General features: G+C 38.4%; 1 protein-coding gene across 12 annotated transcripts in view; it reads left to right on the top strand.

Annotated features, from left to right (window-relative positions):
* Nucleotides 1-25,193, top strand: part of LOC117578280 (amyloid-beta-like protein) — a 70,226-nt gene that overhangs the window by 15,984 nt on the left and 29,049 nt on the right. For all 12 annotated transcript variants that reach the window (XM_034263714.2, XM_034263706.2, XM_034263713.2 and 9 more), the window contains exon 3: nt 25,022-25,192. In XM_034263714.2, coding sequence (XP_034119605.1) covers nt 25,022-25,192 — 171 coding nt within the window. The remainder of the gene's footprint in view (nt 1-25,021; nt 25,193) is intronic.

Raw genomic sequence — 25,193 nt, forward strand, 5'->3', positions numbered from 1 at the left:
GTGTTTGCCGCTGCCTGGGCAGAGCCACTGAACACTGAATACTGAATACTGAACACTGAGCACTGAAAACTGAACGCGCTGTCATATTATGAGCTCAGGCCAAAGGCATAAAAAGTGTTTTTTATCGGCAGCAATACAACCCTTTGCCCTTCTCCCTTTTCCTCTCCCCTTTTTCACATACATAACATGCTGTTTGGGGTCGGCAGCCGCTTTAGTTTTCCCTACACACACACACACACACACACACATCACATACACACACGTACGGAGGGCACTCGAAGCGGCACAAATACTCGCACAGTGATTGAGTGGCGACTGCATCTGTTGTGATTTTGCGGTTGACAGTTAAGTTAATTTGTTTGCCAAAAGAAATAAACGAGAGTGTGTGTGTGGGTGTGCGTGTGCGTGTGTGTGTGGAGTACTTATTGGCAATCCTTTTTAATATGCCATCTCAATGATACGGAAAATTAAGTGGTTAGCACTCATAGATTGGTCCGTTTAACAGAATAACCCTATCTCTTCTTCATCCTAACATTAACCGCAATCAGCCGAGTCCATTTGCCCACAATTCATTTAGCTTGTGCCTTGTGCCAACTGTACCAAGTATATTAACAAACTGCATGAATTTTACTTTAGCTATCAGTACATTTCTTCATCACAAATTGTTGCCAATTAATTGCACTTCAACTCCCTTTAAACTTATAATGAAAATATAAAGTTCTCTGCCAATTATTCATCAACTTAATAAATGCATTTTTGCATTCATATTGCATTTTATAAGAAACCATTTAAATGGAAGCAAAAGCTTTGCCCATATTTCTTGAATTGAGCATTCTTGTGGCTTCTTTTGCTTACTCAATTAAATTGCATAATTCTTGTAATTGAAGCAAGAGCATATTCTTGAATGTTACTTTGGCGCAATGTATTTAATATTTTGCAACATTTTTATTAAATGTTACATCAAATAAATGCCAGTTCAATGTATTTGAGATATGCAATAATGCTTTTCACGGTATTATAAATAAAATGTAAAATGAATTTACAGTTTTTGTTATATATAATATATAAAAAAGTTAAATTTAAAAGAAAAATTAATTACAGATTCTTTTCTATATCTGCCACACATAGGGAATTCTCGGTATAGTTTAGTATATTTGAAGTATATTAATTCAGTATACTTTTATCAATTTTCGGTATAATAATGGAGTATATTTTAGGATATGATATGATATATTTTATCGGTATATTTTGTCGATTTGCAGTACAATAATGCAGTATAGGTCAGTATATTAATGCGGTATACTAATTCAGTATAATTCAGTATATTTTCAGTATATTTTTAGAATTATACCGAATGATTTTGCTGGTATCTATCTATCTATATCATTCAACCACATTCGACTGTGACTTTTTTACTTGTCTGTTATTTTTTTAATACCATATATTGTTACACATTAAGACAATAAAAATGCTCTGTATATCAGTCATTATTTTACTTCAGTAAAATTCATTTTATTATCTTAATTTAATTGCAATTCAAGCTCGTTTTTTTATCTGTGCCAAAATGTTGACTAACAATTGCAAAAGTTTTGCTTGAGTAAAGAGAAAAAGAACAGTGTTAATCTCATTCGTTAGCTTCGCTCACTCACAAACTATAAACTTTGCCCCACTGTGCCCGAGTGACAAGTCGAAATTCCACGTCCTGTTTCTACCTTTTAATACTGCTTGCTGCTGCTTTTGTTGTTGTTATTGTTGTTGTTTATTTGTTGTCACTGCTGCTGCTGTTGGTTTGCAGTGACCTAAGCCAAGGAAATGCCAACTCACGACCCAAGTGTGTATGTGTGTGTGTGTGTGTGTTGGCAAAATGTTTATGTCGACGTCTTTTTAATTTAAATTTTGCCTTTTATTTCGAAACACGATTCGCCATTTTGTTTTGCATTGTTGCTGCTGTTGCTTTCTTTGCCTTCTGTTTAGTTATTTCGCCTATTTGCATTTGACTTGATTTCCCTTTTTTTTTTGTGCTTTTTTGCTTTTTTGGTGTTTTTTCTCTGACCTTTTTCGTTCGTTTTGCGCCCCTTGTTACCGCGTGACCCCGCCGCTTCCCATGCTTTATAGCATAGGAAATTACAAAGCAGAAATAATTTTTGGACAGGAAAATATTTCTCATGTTTATTGTGAATGGTTCAAACGGCAAAGTGAAATGTGAAATGTGGCAATGGCATAGCAAACTACAACAACAACAGCAACAACAATGGGAACAACAAGTGAAGAAAAGACAACAATATGGAGCACAAGAAAAGGCACAAGAAAGGGGAAAAAAAAGAGAGCGAGAGAGAGAGATTGTAATGTGCACACGGAAACGGGATTTCCCGCTTTTAGTTTATGATCTTTTCGGGCTCTTTTTCTATGTCTATCTCTGTCTCGCTTTGCCATAATTGAAACGAGTTTATTTGTTATACAGGGTTATATGGAATTGAGGCGGAGGGAGGAAGAGGCGGGCTAACCTTTGACTCGTTTGGCCCATAAAATAAAATACCGAAAAAATAAAGAAACTTTTTCGTTTGGCAGTTTTCAGTTTTGTTGCTCAACTTTTATGGCTTCAACGAAATCTTAAATGAAGTCAATGAAATGAAAATTTCAGGGGTCTGCACTTGAACACCCAACAAGAGAGGGGGAATGCGAGGGGAAGGGATTAGTTAAGCTGAGGTAGTTTGAGGGGGGTCAAATCAATGTGCAAATGCCAAATGTATGAAATATGAATGCAAATGAATGAATGTCCTTGCGAGTCCAAGTCTGGCATTCAGTCAGTCAGTCAGTAAGCAAGTGTATCTTTTTCTACACACACACATACACACAACTCTACGTATGTGTGTGTGTGTATACTTACCTCAGCGCCTTTGGCGCAGTGCAACTTTCTCAAGAGTTGCTAATGCCAGCGCTTTATCTGCTGCCTGCTTATGAGCCTCCAGGGCTTCAGCACACGCACACTTGTACTCTCCAACACACACACAGACACTCTCTTTTAGCAGCTCTCTTGCTTTCTTTTGTCCTCCCCCCTCCTCCACCTCTTTGGCCTTGCTATTTGGGCAGCCTTGGCAAAACAAAAAAAACAAACAAAAAGAAAAAAGAAGAAGGTAAAGCGGCTTTGGTCGCTCGCTCGCTCGCTGTGGTGAATTGTTGTTGTCTTGTGGTAGGTTCACATTGCCGCCGGCAAATTTCACCACACGCGCACACACACACATACTCTTTTGACCACACAGTCCCGTTGCTGCTCTACTTCTACTACGACAACGACTTCCACTTCAATTTTCCATTTCCCATTTTCATTTCCATTTGCAACTTCAGCTCCAAACTTCAGTTTTGGCTTCGTCTATTTTACACAAATTATTTCGAATTTATTTCGGGTTACCTGAGCTCCACAACCACCTTTTTGGCTTACGTATTTGTGTGTGTGTGTGTATGTGTTTGCTTGTCTGTGTATGTGTTTGATATATTTTGTAGTATACTTTTCTGCTGGCAGCAGCAGCGCTTGTAATACAAAAAACCAATTTCAAGCATTCATTCAAGGCGCTACGGGATTTCGTTGCTTTGCTGTTGTTTTTGTTGTTGTTGTTCTAGCATTTTACGCTAGCTGAAAATTCTATGGTGTTGCAATGTCCTGCTGCTGTGTGTGTGTGCGAGTGTGTGTGTGCCGTTGCTATTGCTTCAGGCATTCAACGCTGACAGTTACGTGGCGCTTTTGCATAGCGACGACAGCGCGCTGCCTTCCTCTCTTTCCCTCCCTCTTTTTGTCTCTCTCTCTCTCCTTCTATGTTGCCGAAAAACCCAAAAGCTCCCCTCCCCTTTCCGCACCCCGTCAGCCAGGTTTTCCACACCCTGCTACTGAGTTAACTACCCCAGTTGGGTCATTGTATAACTGCGTTGCGTGGGTTGTTACAGTTCTTGTTGTTGTTGTTGTTGTTCTTGTTGTTGCTGCTGCGTGGTTTGCTTTGCTTTGGCTGCGGCTATTGTTGTTGCTGCTGTTGCTGCTGCTGTTGTTTATTTTAAATACGCTTCAAATTTACTTTTATACGCTTTTAATTTGTGCGCATTTTGCAGCTGCTGTTGCTGTTGCTGCTGCTGTGTGGTAAATGGCCCAGTTAAAGGTTCAATGCGATCTTGTTGTTGTCGTTGCTGCTGCGATGTTTTTTAATTAAGAAATTGACACAATTTACGTGTAGCTAGCATTTTCATTTGCTCTGCGAAACATGCTTAAATTGAACCCAAGCCAAATTTCGTCGCATGTCAACATGGCCAACAAATCTGTCTGTGAAATTGTGGCCAAAACTCGTTGATATTTTTACGTAGTTGCAAATTGAAGTCACTTAATATTAACAAAATTAGCAACTAAAGTTAAGATATTAAGTGAAAATATTAAATTTTCCTACTCTTAGCCAAGTAAATAATACACACAGTTTATGTGTAATTTTAAGTAACAAAATACAAATTTAATTAAGCAAATTTGAAGCGCAGTTTCTTTCAAACTTTGATAAAGGAAGTTGCTTTTTTGTTATGGAGTTCAAATCGATCGAGTTCGATCAAATTGTGATCTATGTCTACTTCTGCTTCAAAGCTTAAGTCAGGGAAAGGATCAAGAATGCAAAGTTACATTGACAAAGTAATCATCTGGTAATCGAGAGCTGCAAAAATATCTTTGCCAACATTTTTGGGATATCTTCGTCATATGTTGTGTGTGTGTTTGACTAGGCAGCGGACTAAAATATTCGAGTGGTATTAAGTACTAAATGAGCGTGATCAAGCAGAAGAGCTTCAAAAAGATCTGTAAGCTTGCTTTGGAATCCTTTGATCAATTGTTAATGACTGTCGGTAAACAGTTGTGCTTCTGGCAGTTGATTAAAGTATATGACCGAAAAAGTCAATGCCAAAAATTTTGATCTATTCGCTTCATATGTTGTGTGTGGGTTTGACTAGGCGGCGGACTGAGATTATAGTGAAGGTTAATGTCTTTAGTGGGCATGGTCGGGCGGAAGGGCTTCACAAAGATTGTCAAGCTTGCTTTTGGGTACTTTTGATCAACTGATGCTCAACTGTTGCCACTATTGCCAAACAGTTGTGCAGAAATGCAAGGCATTACATTGCTGGTTATTGATTTGAGGATGAAAAAAGTCATTGCCAAAAATTTTGATGTATGTTTTTCATTTCTTGGATGTGAGCTTGACTAGACGCCGGACCGAGATATTAGTGAAGGCGAACCTGCTAAGTGGGCGTGGTCAAACAGGCGAGCTTCACTTATATTGACGAGCGCTTGCTTAGGCTACTTTTAATCAAATGTTGATCAACCGTTGTGACTATTATTAAACGGTTGTTTAGAACTGAATGATATTACAATGAATTATCAGAGCTAGATGCTCTGTTGATTTAAGCATGTGACAAAAAAGTCAATGCCAAAAATTTTGATCTATTCCCTTCATATGTTGTGTGTGTGCTTGACTAGGCGGCGGACCGAGATAATAGAGAAGGCGGACGTACAAAGTAGGCGTTGTCACGCAGTAGAGCTTCACTAAGATTGTCAAGCTTGCTTTTGGGTACTTTTGCCCAACTGTTGCTCAAGAGTTGTGCAGAACCTCACCCAATTGCAGGTAATCGGGTTTTAAGCGATCGTGTGTAAAAATCGGTTGCCAAAAGTTTTAGTTTTTGCATGGAAAATGCATGTGTGTGCATCTGACTAGGCGGCGGACCGAGATATTAGAGTGGGCGGATGAGCTAAGTGGGCGTGGTTAGACAGAATAGTTCAACAAAAGCTTCCCTGTTTGCTTAGGAGCTTATATATATTTATGTATTTAACCAAATGCTGCTGTTTTGCTGAATTATGGATAAAATTATATGTTTTTTTTTATTGGTATTTAGTATTTTTTAGTCTTCGATGATGCAAATTTTGGTGGTTAGGAATGCATATTTAAGTCTTTATATGAACTCATAAGTCAGTCAGTTACTTAAGCTGAACAAAATACTTTATTAACGAAAATATTTTATCAATGTTTTAATTCTAATTAATTGTAAATTTAATTTTGATTAAGTGTAGTCTTTAAAATGAAACAATTTAAGAGCTGTTTTAGTGCACAACTCTTGTATTTCGCTTCGGTCAACTGTTCGTTTTACTCCTGTAACTCCCTCTGAACAGTTTGTTTTAATGAAGCTTCACTGTAACTCCACTCTCATGTATGCAGAGATGTCTTTGTTGTGGTCTATTGAGCTGCGGCTCATCTATTTAAAGGAGATTTGACATACGTAGCCAAAAGGTTCTATGTCATGTCCAAAAAATACACACACACACATACACACGCATACACAGGTATGTGTGTGTGTGAGTTGATGTAAAGTTTGGTTCAGGTCAAGCGGCTGTCGCTGCCAGACAAAATGCGACTTTATTGCGGGCCAAATTCGTGTATGTGGCACAAAGTTGTTGAACTCTTTGAATTGATAAAACAACAACAACAACAGCAGCAGCAACAACAATGACAATAACCACAGCAGCAACGAGTATGGCAAAAAGAAACAACAACAAACGAAACGAAACGAAGCGAAGCGACGCGACATGAAAATATCGATTTTATTTTATTGACACGAAAAATTGCGCCTTGAAATATGCAATGCAAAAGTGGAAAATATCGTACATGAATACGGTTGGTAACGGGGGGAAGAGAGAGAGGAGTGAGGAGCCAGTGGAGTGGAGTGGAGTGTCAGCGTGGTTGCTTCAACAACAAAGCAGATAAGAGTCATAAAAACGCACACAATCACAAGCAACAGCGACAGACAGACGAAGGAGAAGAACAAGTTGGGGGCAATGTTTTTTTCGGGGGGGTTTTGCGCTTAACTCGCCAGCGGGAAGGGCGCGTAAGAAATGAGAGAAAGAAAGAGAGAGAGAGAGAGAGTCTTGGGAGTGCGACTGAAAGGCGAAACTAACGATTATGATGATGACGACAAAAGCAGCCAACGAGAAGAAGAAGAAGCACAAGAAGAGCAAGAACAACAAGTACGATTGCGAAGCAGAAGCTGAAACTGAGACTGAGGCTGAGACTGAGACTGAAGCTGGAGAGCAGCGACAAACGTCAGTGGCAAAAATGCCAAAATAAATGACACTGCGACAAAGTAAACTTCCTTTCGGCTCTGCCACGCCCACGCGCCCCCCGCACCCCTCTTAACGCCCACAGAGTATTCACGAAATGAGCAGCTAAGAAAAAAAAAACACAAGACAACAAAAAAATATAAGACACAGAGGCAAAGCAAAGGAAATTACGCGTTGGTTTGAGGCATTCGTCTCGGGTTTGGGGTTGTTGTCTTCTTGCCTGGATCTCTTGATATATATATATGTATATATATATATATAGTCATGTGTGTGTGTGAATGTCCCTGCGAGTGTTTGTGTGCGTTGTTTTTCTTATGGATTTTGAAGCAATGCAGACTTTACAGATTACAACGAGAGCAAAAAAAAAAGTCAGATGAAGAAGTCACAACAAAGCCAATTTGAGCTGTGTGTAATGAATGAAGCAGCAACAAAGCCAAAACAACCAACAACAAGAACAAGAACAATGACAGACAACAAGAGACAAACACAAAAGACAAAAGCAAAGCAAAGCAAAGGCCACACATGCACACACATTCACATTAAGATCCAACCCAAAACGAGAGCGAAAGAGGCTGTCAACCCCAACTTCAGTCATTCACACGCACTCATTCAGTCATTAAGTCTGTCAGTCAGTCAGTCAGTAAAGAAGTTATGATGACTCTGCTGCAGCAATTGCTTTAGGCGTGTGTCATCGATATGTAATCGATAATTCTCTCAATTTATAAAAACGAAAATTGCCAGAAATTCTTTGACACCTTTGAAAGTGAAACTAAAGCACTTGAAACCCGATTATGAAACTTCAAAATTATTCAATTAGTCAATTACACAAATATGTTATAAAAATTATATTTGTATATGTATTTATTGAATCCCATTTACTACACATATGTTGTTAAGTTATGATACTTTTATGCGCTGTACAGATTCTTCACTTAATAAAAAGAAAAAAAATAACAAATTTATTTGATAAAACTTCAAAATTACCATTAATTAGTTCTTTAATCATTACTTATTTATATAAAAGGAAACTTTTTTTTATACTACACTTGCATAAGTAATTATAAAACTGACTGAAAATAATAATAAATAAAATAAATAAGTTGTTGAAATATAAACTAGTGATTTAGTAGCAAATAAATGAAAAATTGTAAATAAAAACTAAAAATTGAATAACAATATAAATAAAGATGTCATCTACATAAATGCATAATCAAAAAATAAAAACCAAATACATGTGTAAATACTAATTAACTAAAAATATGAAGAAAAGTTTTTCTTTCTAATACATACAATATATTTTTCGATAATAATTAAAATTCCTAAGTAAATAAGAATAAAAAAAATCAAATACATAAATGGTGAAAATGGAAATAAACTAGAAATATAAATACAAGTCTTGTTTTACAATTAAATTTGTTGTATAAATAAAATCGCAAATGCAAATAAAAATAAAATCGAAAAATTCGAGAAAGAAAATAAGTAAAACTGAACAAATAACAAATGCAGACAGAGCTCAATCGATATCCAGAGAAAAGCAATCAATGCAAACATAAATTATAGCCAAGGCAGTTTTCATAAATTTATAAAAATTCGAAATTATTTTACTTTGCTTCGTGATTATTTTTATAGAGTATACTGCAGAGCATCACTCTTCTTGTTTTTCTATCAGTTTCTAGCTCTCTTTGTTGGGCAAACTTTTGGCCATAAAAAGTGATAACAAAGCAAAAATCGCTGCTTTACGTTTTGGCATCCCTCATATCATTTACAGCTCTGACTGTTATTGTTTCCCCTTTTCCCATTTCCCCCAACACCACACACATAGATAGAGATAGAGAGATGGAGAGATGAAGAGAGAGAGAGGGAAAGTTTGCCGTCCCATTGGGTTACTTTGCACACTTTGTAATTGGGTGCCATTCAAGTGTCCAACTGTTGTTAAGGCGCACAGCTCAAATTGCATATTTCACCATTATGAACTTGTTAATGTCCCCCCTCCCCCCCCCTCTTTCCACCCCCCTCTTCGCAGTCGAACAGTTTTAGAGAAGAGTTGGCCAACTGTCCAATCCCCGACACTTCACTCTCTGTTCTGTTGGCGTCACTAAAAATTACGTCAATTAAACTTAATTGTACTAATTTTTAAGTTCTTCTCTGCCCTGTTTTATTCCCAACTCTAGTTTCTTTTTTTCTGGAACTTTTTTGTGCTAAATATGCACAAATATTTAACGTAGAGAAAGGGACAGAGCAGGAGAAAACTAACTGAGCTGAGAGCGTTTAAATAAGGAAGCCAAATGGCGTCCAGTTGACAAAACAAAAATTAACAAAGCAAAGCAAAGCAAAGCAAAATAAACGATATGAGAAGCATGCTCGACACCAAAATACCGCGTAAGCAGAGCAAAATTATGCAAAACTAAAAGCAAGAGCAGCTTCAACACTTTTTTAATGGGTGCGATGGAAAAAAAAACACGAATACAGAAATTAAAAACGAAAAACTTTTCAGCGACCTTTGTGCGAAGGCGCTAGAAAGATGCCCGAAAAGTTCGCAGCGAAAAGTTCAGTGGAAAGTTCAAGCAAAAAATGGGAAAAAGGTGCAATTTTAATTTACTTATTTGCCACACCTTGAAACGTGCAACGTGCAACAGCAACAACAACGGGAATTGCTTCAGCGTTGACTTTATATAGAAACAACGAAATTCTATATCGATTGCAATGGCTTTAAACCAGGACACTTCACTACACACGCTCTCTAAATGTCTCTGTCTGTCGACTCCTTTTGCCTTGCTTAGTTCAGTCGCCCATTTTATAATGTAGAGCAAGACAGAGAGAGAGAAAGAGAGAGAGAGAAGGAAGGAGAAGAGGAAGATGAGGGAGAAGGAGAAAAAATTACGCACAAGTATGCATATAAAGAATTTAATTAAAGTTCATTTGGTTGGCGCACTTTGCCTTCTGCCGCCACCTCGCTTCCATTTCCTTCCCCCCTTCCGTCACCCAGTAAAGACGCAGCAACTTCTGTCACTTCCGCCTCAAGTAATTGCACTCCATCATCATCATTTTGCCTTTATATGTGAGTGTAAGCGAGTGTGTGTGTGTGTGTGAGTGTGTCTGTTTTGAGACTTAAGTTGGCAGCAGAGCGAGCTCGTATCTGCCACCCGTATCTGCTGCCACTGCTGCTGCTGCTGCCACCCGAAGCCCCCCTTTGCCCCCTTTGACGACCCATTAACATACATTGAACCCAACAACCCCAGAATGCAAAATCGCACAACGACAACGACTTCCTGGCACAATGGGTCGCAATCGTTGAGCGTCGCAGCAATCGATCGATTAACTATATAATCGAAGCTAAGATCAGCTTGAATTCAACACTAATTGATTTTATTCTAAGGATTAGAGAGAGTGAGAAACACATTATGAGTTATTTAAAAAAGGAATTAAAAGTAAATTAAAGGAAAGGAATTACGATAATTATATTTATTTTTAAGTTTAGAACAGCATGAATTTCGATTTCATTTTGAATGAGATATATTTAATAAGTCATTAAGATTTTAAAGGGAATTAACCCATGAAATTAACTTAAACCTTGGAACCTACGAAAAACGTAGATAATTATATTTATTTTTAAGTTTAGAACAGCATGATTTCAGATTTAATTTTGATTGAGAAATATTTGATGAGTCATTAAGGATTTAAAAGGAATTAACGCATGAAATTAACTTAAACTTGGAACCAATAAAAAATGTAGATAATTACATTTATTTTTAAGTGTTTCAATTCAAATTTCATTTCGAGTGAGCAATATATAATGAGTTTTTTGCAAAAACTTAAGCTTTAAATTTGTGAAACGTTAATAATTATACTTATTTCTAAGTTTAGAACAGCTTGAATAAAGATTTTATTTTCAGTGAGAAATATTTGAAGAGTTATTAATCAATTAAAGAGAATCAACTTAAGCTTGAAACGTATAGAGATTGAGAAGTAGATGCATTAGTTAGTTATATAAATAAAGTAAACTTTTAGTTAGTTATTTATGAAAAGTTTTACGTATTTAATTTAAAGTTGAGCTCTGTTTGGAATCAACGCTAAGAGTTTGATTAAAGTTCAAGAAAGTGAAAAGTAGATACATAATTTAATACAAAAATAAGTGGATTTAACAGTGCAAATTATTAATAATATAACTATGACAAATATTTGTATTTATGCTTATTTCGATTTAAATTTCGATCAGCACTAATTGCTTTTATATAATTAACTAAAATCAGAAATATTGACTGAAAGAATGAGAAGTGGATGATGGATTATTAGTGACTGCAACTTTAAATTACTAATTTCTAAATACTAAATCTATGAAAAAATTTTACCATTAAATCTAAATTAAGGTGACGCTAGAAATTAGTTTATAAGAGGATTGATTCGCATCCTCATTGTGAAATGAAAGATTAATGAAAATATATTGAAAATGGAAGGTGCAAGTGAAACGCTTTGAATTGTGTCCCATTGTCCGTTGGGTTGTGCTAGTTGCCTCGTGTGCACTTTTCACACTTAATTAAGAAGCCTGGGAGAGAAACTATGTGTGCCCTCTATGTGCATCCCCTTGACGCACTGCTTGATGTTGATGTTGATGTTGATGAGCTGTTGGCAAAGTTAATTCGATACGCAACTCAACGGCAGAAGAAGTTTTGTGGCCTTTTGCAACGCGCGTATTTCGTATTTTGTATTTTGTATTCTCACGTGCAACAAAGTTGCATGTCTTCTGTCTCCCTTACTCTCTCTCTCTCTCTCTCTGCCTGTGCTCCGCTTTGTCTTTCTTATGTGCCACCAAACACCTTGTTGGCGTCGACATTTTTGGCCAAATTGCGCATACGCCCCATGTGCCCGCCTCTGAGGTTTTGTGCATTCGTTTTGCCACTCTCTGTTTGTAATTTATGCACGTAAGCAGCATTTATCCTCCCCCTCCTCCTCCTCTCAAGCACACACACACACATACTCGTCGAGTGTAATTCATTGACTTCACTTCACAGAGAGATAATGAGAAAAACGCAGAGCAGAGGAGCAGAGAAAAATCGAAATAGCAAACAAAGTGTGAAAGGAAACAGCAGATAAACAGATAAACTGCAAACGGATACAGTGTAAATACGAGAATTGAGAAACAGATTTACTCTGCTCTATATACATATATATATATGTATATAGTATATATAGTTTGCTTGCATTGAAGTAACACTTTTTGGTCAGTTCTCTAAGTGAGAGCTGATTTAATGAACTAACTCGACCCACTGTCAGGCAATTCAATCATGGCTTTCAACAAGCTTTTATCTGCACTCACCTTATATTTCGAAAGTGTGTATGTGTGTGTGTGTGTGTGTGTTTCGAGTGGCTGTCTGTGTCGCTGTATATAATGAGCGTGAAATGCTTTAAGCTTAAATCACCGTTTATCAAAGCCACTGCAATGACTTCTGTCTACCTCTTTTTCTTATCCTTTCGCACTCTCTCTCTCTCTTCGTTCCTCTCTTGCTCTTTCTCACCGTGTAGCCTGCGGCAACATCAGCTTTGGCAGCCCAAGTTAAGCTGCAGTTCAGCATCATCATCAGCTTCAGCTTCAGCTTCAGCATCAGCTTTAGCATCAGCTTCTCTGAAAAGCGGGTGCAATGCAATTAGTAGCTGCAATTCAGCGTTGCCTCAACGACTTTGACTTTGAGTGTGGATGACGGCGATGGCGGTGGCGGTGGCGGTGGCGATGGCGGTGAAACCGGGAATGCTCTACGGCTTATCGATAGTTCGTTTTAAGCTCAGGCAAAGTTGCTGGCTTATGTATATTTACCATTATGCTTTTAGTGCCACGTTTTCTTCCTCCTCCTCCTCTCTCTCTTATTCGCTCTTTCGCTACTTTTCAATAGCAATCTGACAATCTGGCAATCCAGCAATCCGGCAATCCGCTTTAATTGTAAAGAGCATAAATTATGCCAAACGTGCGCATACAAAATTGTTGCACAGTTTCATCTTGTTTACCCCATTGTTCAACTGTTGTTGTTGTTGTTGCTGTGCTATACAGGATATTAAGTGTAGCGGCAGCCTGAAGCGAAAGTCGAGCTCGAAACATCCTCCAGCCATGCCAAATGATTAAGCATCAAAGGTTTACACTGCCTTAGTTCGAGACTCCGCAAACTCAAACTCAAACCGAACTCTCAACTCTCAGCTAGGTAAGGCAAGATGTGAGAAAATAAATTGAAAAAGCTTTTCATTTGGCTTACGCTTGCGATTAAAATGAAAATGAGTATAGCGAGCAGGAGGTGAGGAGGCGGGTGAAAGAGAGCTCTGTATGGAAATGGATTTGGATTTGTATGCCTGCATGTGTGTACGAGTGTGCGAGTGTGTGTGTTTGTTGGTGTGTTGGTGTGTGCATCAAGTGAATGAGAATTAGTCGCTGTCAGGGCAAAGTTTTTGTTGGGCTGCCTGACGGCCTGACTGCCAGACTGTCAGACTGTCAGACTGCCATTAGGCCCAAGTGTTGTCAAAGTCGCCATCTTGAAACACGCACGAGTTTCCACACGTCTCCCTCTCTCTCTCTCTCGCACTCTAACTGTGGTTCACTTTCAACGCTCTCTCTCTCTCTCCTTCTCTTCTGATTTTTGTATACTATGTGCTGCTGCTTCCGGTTTCAATTTATTTTTGACGCACGCCAAAGTTTTACCAAAAAGTATGCAACATATACAAACACTCACACACACACACTCGCACACACACAGCTGTCTTGTGGAGCAGCCTTAAAAGCATCGTTTTGCCAGGCCTTGATCCAACGCAGAGTCACTTAATTAGTTTTTACACTTAATTGAATTGCAATGCCTCGTCATGGACGCAACGCCCAAAAGCATGCAGCACTTTTTTTTCCTCCTCATTTATTGCTCTTTCATTCGGTTTTGCTTCTCTGTTTTTTAATTTTATTATTGTTTAATGGCTTCGACCGAAGCGCATCCATTTGCTGCCTGCCAACGTACGCCACTTAGTTTTCCACACACACATGCACACAAATTTCTCTTGATTTGAAATTTTCATTTTAATTTTGTGAGGCCTGCATTTCACACACGCTCACACTCACACACGCACACACATAGAACGCACTGTTGAGCCTGTAAAATTAATCATATTTATTATGAAACGTTTTTCTTTTTTTTTTTTTTTTTGTTGCTGTGCTCTGTTTTGTTTTGGGAGCTTAAGCCCCAACAATTTGTGGCCAGCTTAAAAATGTTGTTAGCCCCAATTTTCAATGCAATGCATTGAAATGTGCACAACGTTTTAGGGCCATTAATGCGCCATGTACATAAATATGTATATATGTACATTTATTTTATATATATGCGGACTCAACCCACGCTGCTCCCGGAACCGGATCTATAACCAACTCCGAACCGAACTGAACCGCACCCGGAGTATTTTCGCTGCGTAATTTTGCTGATTGGTTTGCTGATTCAGCATTAATTTCCAGCAGACTTAATTTACAGTTTGTTTTTTTCTTTTTCGCTTTTATATGGTTTTGCTATATATTTTTGCAATTTTTAAAACAAGGCTTCTTGGCAGCGTTTATAAGGTCAGTAAATCATTGTTCTGTCAACCGACAGGTTATGATGACTACGAGTGAAAAAAGCAAACACAAAATGACTTTTAATTTAATGCGTCTTAATACTCCATTTGCTGATGTAGTTTAAATACACTTTGTGAGCCTATTCAAAGCGAGATGTACACAAGAAAGAAAGAAGAAGAATAAGAGACTTCTCTAAAAGCATTCTCTTAATTAAAAAGTCTTTGCTGATAATTGAATCAATGAAGGTGCAAAACTTTAGCCAGAACTGAATTGCTGAGATGAGAGTGAGAGTGAGAGCAAAGTGAACTTTTATCTTTGCGCTATTATAAGTGAATAATCTGATTGTGAATTGAATCGATAGATAGCTCATCATTAGCATCATTAGCACGTCCCTTTCATCATCATCATTATCGTTATAATCAGAGGTCTTTATGGGGCCGTAAACGCACATGAAAATTTCCATCCTTGGCCATTCGAATCACACTCAATTAGCTCAAAATTGTGCTCTAAAAAAATAGAAAATGGAAGAGGATAGAGCATAGAGCATAGAGTGAGAGAGATGGCATCGTAAGGCAATTTGGCATGCTGGTGACCTGCAGCAAATCGACAAATAACGAAGTGAAGCATCAGCAAAAGGAGCAAAAGGAAGAAGAAGGAAGAGAGCATATAACCCATATAATCTAAAGAGTCGCACTGGGCAAATAGAAGCCGAAAAAATCAAATAGGAATTGCAAGTGCTGCCAAAAAAAAAAAAAAGAAGAAAAAAAAAATGGGGCCAGGAATTGGGTAATTTCGTTTGGACAACGTTGGATAATTGAAGAGATAGCTTCAGCTGCTGCTGCTGCGGATGTTGCTGTCTGGAAGGGAGGCTATGCAAAATCAATTAGATGCGCGCTGTGATAGCTGCAAGTGTGCAGCTGAATGCAGTTGACTGATAAAAATTGTAATTGAAATGCCAACGCAATGCCAAGCTGCTCAAACTCAGATGATGTAACTGTGTGACAAACTCTCTCTCTCTCGCTCTCTCTGTCGTCTAAGTTTATGGCAAGCATACGACATATATATGTGCACAGATAGTATGCCCTGCTCCACCTCAAGCAATGTCAGCAAATGTAATTAAAACTGCTTTTTGCAACGTCAATTAGAAGGCAAGGCAACAAAGTTGCCGAATAAAAAATGTTGTTGCATACTTGCAGGCGCTCGCCTCAAAATTAATTTAAATTTGCATGCGAGTGTGTGAGTGTGTGTGTGTACTCTGTCAAAGCAATTACTTGTCTGACTTACCTGCATGCCACACACACACACACACACAAAGTTTAGAGGGAGACTGCAAATGAAGAAGAAGCTGAAGCTGAGCAGAGCAGAGACAGCATTGAAGCATTTTTCGGGATTTCACTTGGCACACAAAAGTTGTTTTCGGCAAAGTTTTTCGCTTCTTTGGAGTTTTTTGAAGTTTCTCTCTGCTCTCTGTGCACTTTTCAAACAACATTTTCAAGCCCATGTTTTCGGGAGCCCAAAGTGAATCGCCCCCAGGCAGATCTCTCTCTCTCTCTTTCCCTCTCAACTCTTGGCACGCACAAGTAGCTACAAGAGTGTGCGTGTGTGTGTATGTGTGTGTGTGTGTGCCACAACAGAGGAGAATCGGATTCGAGTACAAACGGGACAGAGACAAAGCGCTGAAATTTAATGGCAAATGCCAGAGGCAAGCCATAAACCCCCAAACACACAACCAGACAAGCAACAAAACATACGCAATTGCAGGCGTGTGTGTGTGTGTGTGTGTGCTTGACATGCTGAGTCATCAACACAACTACTAGAGAATGCTTTGACACTTGAAATTGAGCCGCAACACACAAAAAAAATTAAATGCCAAAAAGCGAAAAATGCACAGAAAGGCAAAAACGTAGCAAAGTCATAAATAATAGTCACACAGTGTTGTTTGTGTGTGTGTGTATGGGTGTATGTGGGTGGCAGCTTTAGTGTGATTAGGTATTTGTGTTAGTGTGTGTGTTTGCTTGTGCAGTGGCCGAAACTTTCAACTTTGACTTACTTTAATCCCAGCCAACGAGACACGCTATTTCGTCCACACTGACTCCCAAAAAAACATTGCCCACCCACATCACTCTAACTCACACACATACACGCACACATACACGCACATCTCCCCTTCCCTGTTTTGCCTGCCCATTTTGTTGGCTATTTTTCACTATTTGTCTTGCATTTGCTACGTGTTGTTTTCATGCCTGTCCGCATTTAACATGCACAACATAATTTCCATTCTTTCTCCCACTTTTTTTTTTTAGCTTTTTCCGCCTTTTTTGCATACATTTGCCTCTTCGTTTTTTCTTTCGTTTTGTTATTTTTTTTGGGGACTGCTGTTGCTGTTGCTGTGGCGCAGCACTTTGCGTCGCCTCCTCAGCGACTTTGGCAAACAATAAATTTTACGTTTTTCACACAGTATTTTCCATACTTTCCATGCTCGCTACACACTCTGCAGCAAGCACTTCCGACCCCAATAAAGCATTATATATACTTGCGATTATATTTAAGGCGAAATAAAACGAATTCATAATCAATCGCGATTTATTTCGTAGATCGTATACTTCATCTTCTTTCATATTAAGTATACTAAATAAACTAGTAAACATCTTATACTGAAATTTAAAATGAGAAAACATTGCTATGCATATGCATAAAATATTCGCATTGCAATTCATTTGAAATTTTACCGAAAAATGTTTAATTAACAGTTAAAGATTTATGTTATAATAGCTTCGACCTCATTAAATTAAGATGCAATTTGTATTAGAACGTATACTTGATCTTATTTTATAGTAAGTATACGATCTTATTTTAAAATTACGCTAAAGCAGCCGCGCTAGTAAATCTATGCTAGGTTAAAAGTTAATTTATAATGTAAACTTTATAATAAATAATAAATAAATAATGTAAAATTCATTACTAGAAATTATATCAAAACAGTAATTTCTTTACAATTTGCAATTTCGGTTTATTTTAATGATTAAAAAAGCCATTTAACTTTGCTAGTTATCAAAGTGTTTAATGAACAGCCAAAGATTTCTATAACGTTAGCTTTGACCTCTGTTAATTAGGGTTTAAAACTGAATTTAATGTTTCGCAAGAGTTGCTTCTGTTTTGTTTTTTTTTTTGTTTTTTCTTAACGAAATCTTAAGCATACACTTATTATAAGCTTGCAATTATGAGCGAAGTACGCGCAGCTTTTAGCTTAAGTCATAATTAATCTATTTTGGTATTTTCTAGTCATTTGCTTGATGGCCTTTCTAAAGGGTATTCAATCTTTGATAAAGCCAAGCAAGATTGTTTTCTTGTTGTGTCTTCTTTGCTTAACGCGCGCTCGCATTAAAATTGTATTTGTCCCTGGCTCTTGTTCCGGCTGCTGAGCGACGATGTGAAATGTGAAATGGTGAAATGGGGAAATGGGAAGATGCGCCAGCAGACAGCAGAGAACGAGAGGCAAAGAGAGAGAGAGAGTGAGGAGAGATAGAGAATGGAAAAACTTATTACGTGTGTTATTATAACGCAATTTCTTTTGTGCTTCTTTTGGTTTTGCTTTGAACGTTTTCAACTTTTGCGCTCTCAAGTGTCGCCTGTCGTCGGTCGACGCTCGTTGCAGAAAACAACACAAAAAACACACACAAAAAAAAAAAAAAAAAAAAAGAAAACACAAGCGAAAAAGAAAAACGCCTTCAATGCCAACGCCGTTGCTGTCGCTGTGGCGAAATTAAAATATCATAAATTTGAGTTAATTACGGTCGAGTAAACATTAACATAATTGTGTTTCTGCCCGCGTTGCCACTGCCGCATTATAAGTAGCATGTACTTATTGCCCAGTTTGCTTTTCTTCTATTCTCTTTGGCGTGCTTTTCCACGAATTTCCTCGACTTGAGACTGCGTCGCCGAGGAGTGAGGGGGGCGGGGGCGGGAAATGGAATTGTCTGCGACTTTTTAAAGTCTATAAATAAATTCGAAATTGGGCGTCAGGTTTAAGTTGACTCCAGCTAGACGCATTGTGATTGTGGCTTTAGCAATCGATTCCACGAATCTCGTATCGCAAAATGCTTAAGTAACATTTTCCCACACACCCACAACAAGTTTGTCATAAATAAACAACTTGTTATACTTCCGCTTCTTGTTTTGTGTGTTATTTGTACTACAACAATTCCAAGTAACTTTTTAATAACTTTCTGCATATTTTAATGGAAATGTCCAGGCCCCGAAAAGATCCGTAAATCATTCTTCGTTCGTTTATCGCTCAAACTTTTGTGCGTGTTAAAAATACTGTGCAAAACTGTGCAACAAGTAGACATCTTTCTCTTAAATACTTTGCATAACAGCTGCCACAGATTATACAAATATTGTTGTTGTATTTTTAATTAAGCAATTTAATTTAGAAAATAGCAACATTAAACATTTGTTACGCTAAACAAATTATGCAAAATAAACAAATCAATACAACATTCCAATACAAACATTATGCAATAAATAAATTATATATAAAAAATACTGTTTTAATTGTAATTTTTGATGAAATGTTAATTTTAAAATATGAAGCTGGGAAAAACATAGCTAAATGTATCATACAAGTTCAAATCAGAATTATACATTTTGAATTCTAATAAGCAACATTTTAGAGCGAAATCAAATATTAACAGCACACTTTTACCTCAATATCTGAATTTCCAAAGCATACTTTTAGGATGCAAATTATTGGCGGTAATGCAGCACATGAAAGTTGAAATTATCGAAAATTTATTGTGGCATACTTTTAGGATGAGCAATTATTAACATTCTGCAACCAATATTTTAAAGTTTACCTCTACTGAAACTTCTCAATTTCTGAAATTCTGCTTGCTGCTGATTTATGTTCGCCTGGTATTTGATTTGGACCAACTAACATTTTACAAGAGATCTTCGATGTTGTCGTTAATTCGCGGCCGTCCAATTATTGTGCGCAAAAACTATATAAAAGCATACTTTTAGGATGTAAATTAATTCCAATAATATTGCATATAAAAGTTAAAAATGTGTATAGCACAGCCATATACTGTCACATTTTCAAAGGATTTGTATTGCTATGACCGCAAGGACCAACTCTATCTATGAGCACCCAACAATTGTAATTTTTCAGTTCGGTTGGCAAAATGAAAAATATGGAATTCACAAATTCCAGGATAACTTGAGAACCACAAGGATAATCGGGATCATATTTTGCAGGATAATAGTCGGTACGAATACGCTTCGATTGACATGTGTGATGAAAGGATCAAACAGGATATGGCCGAGATATTAGCTATTTTCTTTGTACCAAAAATCTTGCGTCCTGTAAGGATTTTCGTCCTTTTGAGCATGTCAATCAATTTGTTTATATAAGGGTTAAACTTGTACTAAAGGACACCATGATCGTCCATCAAATGACCGAAATACAGGACATTTTTCAAAAAATTAATTAACATTTTAAAAGTATGCTTTAAAATATTTTGCGGGCTCAAGAATTAAGCGGTCGCAAATCCAAGCTCAGATCGAACATGCCTTGTCAAATGCCGGTTGCACCAACTCAGATACCAGGCGAACATAAATCAGCAGCAAGTTGATTTTTAGAAATTGACGAGTTTCAGTAAAACTATGCTGCGGAGTCCAAATAATTGTTCATCCTAAAAGTATGCCACGTTTAAATTATTGGCAATTTCAGATTTCACATGCAGTGCGCCTCAAAAATTCTCATCCTAAAAGTATGCTTTCAAATTCAAATGCGGAGGTAAAAGTATGCCGCTAATTATTGAATTCGCCCTTTAATATGCATCCTAAAAGTATGCTAAGCTATTTTACTATTCTGATTCAAATTTTTGCTGTTTTTATTAGAGTAATTTCTTTAGCGTTGCCTTTTTTTAAAAATTTTCAGCTATTTATATCAGACATCACATATTATTAAAAATTGAAAGAAATAAGTAAAAAATAAGGATTTGAGTTATTTTTAATTTTGCAACTGTATTTGAAAACGTATTGAGTTCAACTCATTGAAAACGTGCCACAATAAAAAATGCCATCAGCTATTTGTTGAGCAATTCCGGTTAAGTAAATGTTTAGTCGAATGCCAACTGCTCGTGTCTGCAGTCACTTGAAGAGTGTGCTTTGACAGAGTGTGCTGTAAAATACAAGTATATGCAAATTGTGTGTGTGTGAGCGATGAGCACAAAATTTGAGTGTTATTTATGGCGTTTGTCTAACGAACTAACTAAATACGAGTATTTTGTGCCGCACACAAAACTGCTGCTGCACATGACATGATGGTCTGAATCAATATGTCAGTTGAGTATTTGGTTTGCATGGCATGTGCTACTATTTATAGAGTAGACTCTAACCAAAGGGCGATGCTATATAATTGATAAATTGATATATTGAGTGGAAATACTTGTTAGCTTGAATGAGTTGTTGTTGTTGTTGTTGTCGATGTCGATGTTGTCATGGGAGCCACTGTTGTAGGCTTGCCAAACTCGCCACTTCTCAACTGGCTGGTCAGGAGTACTCGGATTGCAGTTGGTGTGCGCGATCAAAGTGACCGCAACATTTTTGCATGCACTGTGTCGCCGATTTGGCAGCTGGTTGACAAGCACTCGACGCCCTGTCGCCTTGTCACTGTCACCTGAAACGAGCTGAACTGAACTGAACTGAACTCTGTTAGCCCAGCCCTAGTTGGCCACGCCTACGCCCCCTACGTGTCCTGTGTCCTCTGCTACCTGCAAAAGGTTTTGCAGGCGTGCGTTTGATTACATTTTTGCCTTTTTGCCTCGCGCAAAAACACACGACACAAGCTTTGATTGCCAGCAACAGTGGCAAGCAGCAGAAGCGATGGGGAGAGGGGCGGAGGGGCGTGGCTGACTGGCTGTGCAACATTGTTGGCCTGCAGACTTTGGCAATTGCAATTGCCGTTGCCGTTGCCGTTGCTGTTGCCGTCGTTGCCTTTGGCTTGGCGCCCGTTGCAACATCCGTTTCCGCTTCCGCTGCGTTGCATGCAGCCCCGCTGTAACTGCATTTGTCTCTCTCTCTCTCTCTCTCTCTCTCTCTCTCTCTCGCTATGTGTGTGTGTGTGCGTTTGTTTAATTTCGATTTGGATTGTCGCCTGCCAATGACTCGCTCTATGTTTCGTCTGTTTGCCACTCGCAAAATGCGCCACCAGCAAATTGTTGCCAACTCATTTCCGATGATTGGCAACCTTGCAACTCACTGGCAAACACACACACACACACACAGATGCACACAGAGAACTTTATCATCTGGTCTGGGTCAGGCTAATACTGAATGCTTGATTACACTGCTTGCTGCTTGCCACTTTGCCACAGATCCGTTTGTTTCAACAGTTGAATGAGATTTTGTTGCACACTTTCGGGTTGCAACTGAATACGCTTGTTAAACCCAAAAATGTGTGTATTGAATGTGAATGTGAATGTGAGAGGCGAGTGGCGAGTGGCGATTCAATTATTTATTATGATGCATTACTGCATCAGTAATTTAATTGCAGTCATAACCATTTGATAACCGCAACAGAAGCGTTCGAAATGAGCCCAGAGAAATATGACTTCCACCTGCACTTTCCATGTTGATATTTTCAATGTGTGTGTGTTGGATGTGTGTATGTGTGTGTGTGCTATGTGCCTGATTTGCTGTGTGTGTTTGGGCCTGATTGCGTTGCCCCGGCAGCGACAATATTAAATATGCCGCCTTCTATAACGATTGCAACATTGTACGGCTTGTTGTTGTTGTTGTTGCACGTTGCACGTTGCACGTTGGCATATGCTTTGGTGTCACCATAAACAACAGCAACACCAGTAGCAGCAACAAATATGGCCAGAACGATTTCAATAATGGCGTCGAAAAGGCAAAAGCTCAACCAAGCAAAAACTTCAGCCAAAGAATTTTTCACATGCAAACTGTATATGTATGTGTGTGTATATGAGTGTTGTGTGTGTGTGTGTATGTGTTTTGTTTTGTGAATTATTAGATTGCCTGGAAAAATGCTGTGCAACGTCACACAAACAACAAGAAGAAGAAGGCAAACGAACGAAACGTTGCAGAGCAACAATGTCGAGACGTCGTCGTTGCCGCCTTTTTGCCAACTTAATTACTTTTGAAATAGTTGAGCGCACACACACACACAAACGAACACATACGAACACACAGCCAGGCACATGAATAATGGCAATTGGTGTGTGGATAGATGGATGAATGGCTGACTGACAAGGCAGCAACAACAACAACAACAACCGGAGTTGAAGTTGGGGCTGCAACAGGAACTCAAGCTCCATTTCTCGGCATGCAACACACACACACACACACATGCCAGCCCAGGGTAACTCACGCTATTATTATATTTATTAGCAAGGCAAAAGGCAAAAGGCGAAGCGAGGCAGAGCTACAGGAAGGATTCTTTAATGCAGTTTATGTGCAGCTACGTTACGTTCTTCGACAAATGCATTTTGATAATGGAGTTTACATGCCACTCGCCCCTTCTCCCCGCCCCCGCCTCTTTGACACCACAGGCTGTTTTGAGGGCAGCTCAGATTTTGTGTGTTGTCATGACAGCAACAAAAACAACAACAACAAATTGCATGAAAGAAAACAAATGTGCTTGAAGCAACATTACGATGACGATGACGATGAAATCACAAGTATCAGTGAGCACAGATCAAGGATAAACGATGAATAAAATGCATGCAGGATGCTGTCACTTGTCACTCGAAGTTACATTTAATTTATGGCAGTAAATTAAAGTTGAGTTTCAATTCCGTAATTTGAATATTTACGAAAAATTGTTGTGTTTGCTTTGATGATCCACAAAAATCCACACACACACAAAAAGCTCTTAGATTGAAAGCATTTCGCTTCGAATCACGCACAGCGAACTGAATGCAAAATGTTTGAATGCGCATGTGAATGCGAATACGTAACCGAATACGAATGGGAATGCAGCGTAGAATGCGAATGCGAATGCGAAAACACAAAAAATACGAGCTGCAGCTTATCAACGAACTGATGTCAAACAATGGAAGCAACTAATGGAAATTGCAGGCAGCAGAAACAATTGCGAATGCAAGAAACAAGCGGCAACAACTGAAGGATAGAAAGAAGGAAGCATAGGCTATTAATCTACGCGAAATGGGAACAGCATGAAAAAGTGGCACATCAAAAGCAACCAAAACAAATAAAATAGCAAACGAGTTGCGACGAAGTAAAGTAATCATGAATTAAAATTGATCGTGGATTAAAAATACAGAATAAAGTAAAGTATGAAATAAGGCACGCATTAAAATTGATAGAGGAAAACTTATAACTAAAGAGTGAGAGCTGCAAAAGGATGGCAGAGTTAATCACAGCAATATGTTATGCATTGGAGTAGCTCAGTAGCTCAAATCAAAGCGAAATCATTGAATCAATCCATCAATTGATGTCGTCGTCGTTTTGCTGCTTGTCTATTCTAAACATACACACACTTGGATTTGAAATGGTCATTCATCAAAGTGCCAAATCGTAACGGGGCAAAACTGGCAATGGCAGCTGTAATGAAGCATTTAAGACATCGTTGAGGTTTCACTTCTCGTTGTGCCTAATGAGTTCAGTTGTCTCACTTGATTGCCACATGTGTGGCGTGTCTGCTGCCACGTTTGCAAACGTCTGCCAAACGCCCATTTCATTCAGCTTCTTAGCCTCAAATGTGATATCTCACATACTCTCTCTCTCTCTCTGTCTATCTCTCTCTCTTTGGCTGTCTCTAGCTGTCGTCTCGTCATCATTTTTTATCGCTCAGACACGCCCACAATAAATGGCAGCAAGTCTCACTTGCACAATGTGGCGTATGATTAATGTGTTGTGTGCGCATTACGCATACGCACAGTGTGCAGCTGCAGCTGCACATTCAAAATGCATCGATAGCGATTACATTTCTGGATTTGCCTCACGGATTTGCAATTTTTTACCTTCCCCTCTCTCTCTCTCTCTCTTTGGCAACTGTTTGCTTAGCAATTAAAGCAATCGAGACATATATATTCATATATATATTGTGGACGACAGCTGGTCGACAGCTTGGTTGATGCAAGAAACGTGACATGAATCAATTTGTTTGTGCCATCGATGAGCATGTGCCTCACTCATTTCAATACACAGAGAGAGAGCATTCAATCAACAATTCACACACACACACAAACACATACACAAATCTATGCTATTTTCTTTCTTTTGCAATACTTCGTATATATTTAATCTAATTCTATTTTCGGATTTCGTTCGCTTTGCAGGCCGCCTCGCCTCGCTGGGAGCCACAGATCGCCGTGCTTTGCGAAGCCGGTCAAATATATCAGCCGCAATATCTATCGGAGGAGGGTCGCTGGGTAACGGACCTCAGCAAGAAGACAACGGGCGCCACATGTTTGCGTGATAAAATGGATTTGCTTGATTACTGCAAGAAGG

The sequence above is a fragment of the Drosophila albomicans genome, chromosome X, assembly GCF_009650485.2.
Source record: "Drosophila albomicans strain 15112-1751.03 chromosome X, ASM965048v2, whole genome shotgun sequence".
Taxonomy (NCBI): Eukaryota; Metazoa; Arthropoda; class Insecta; order Diptera; family Drosophilidae; genus Drosophila; species Drosophila albomicans.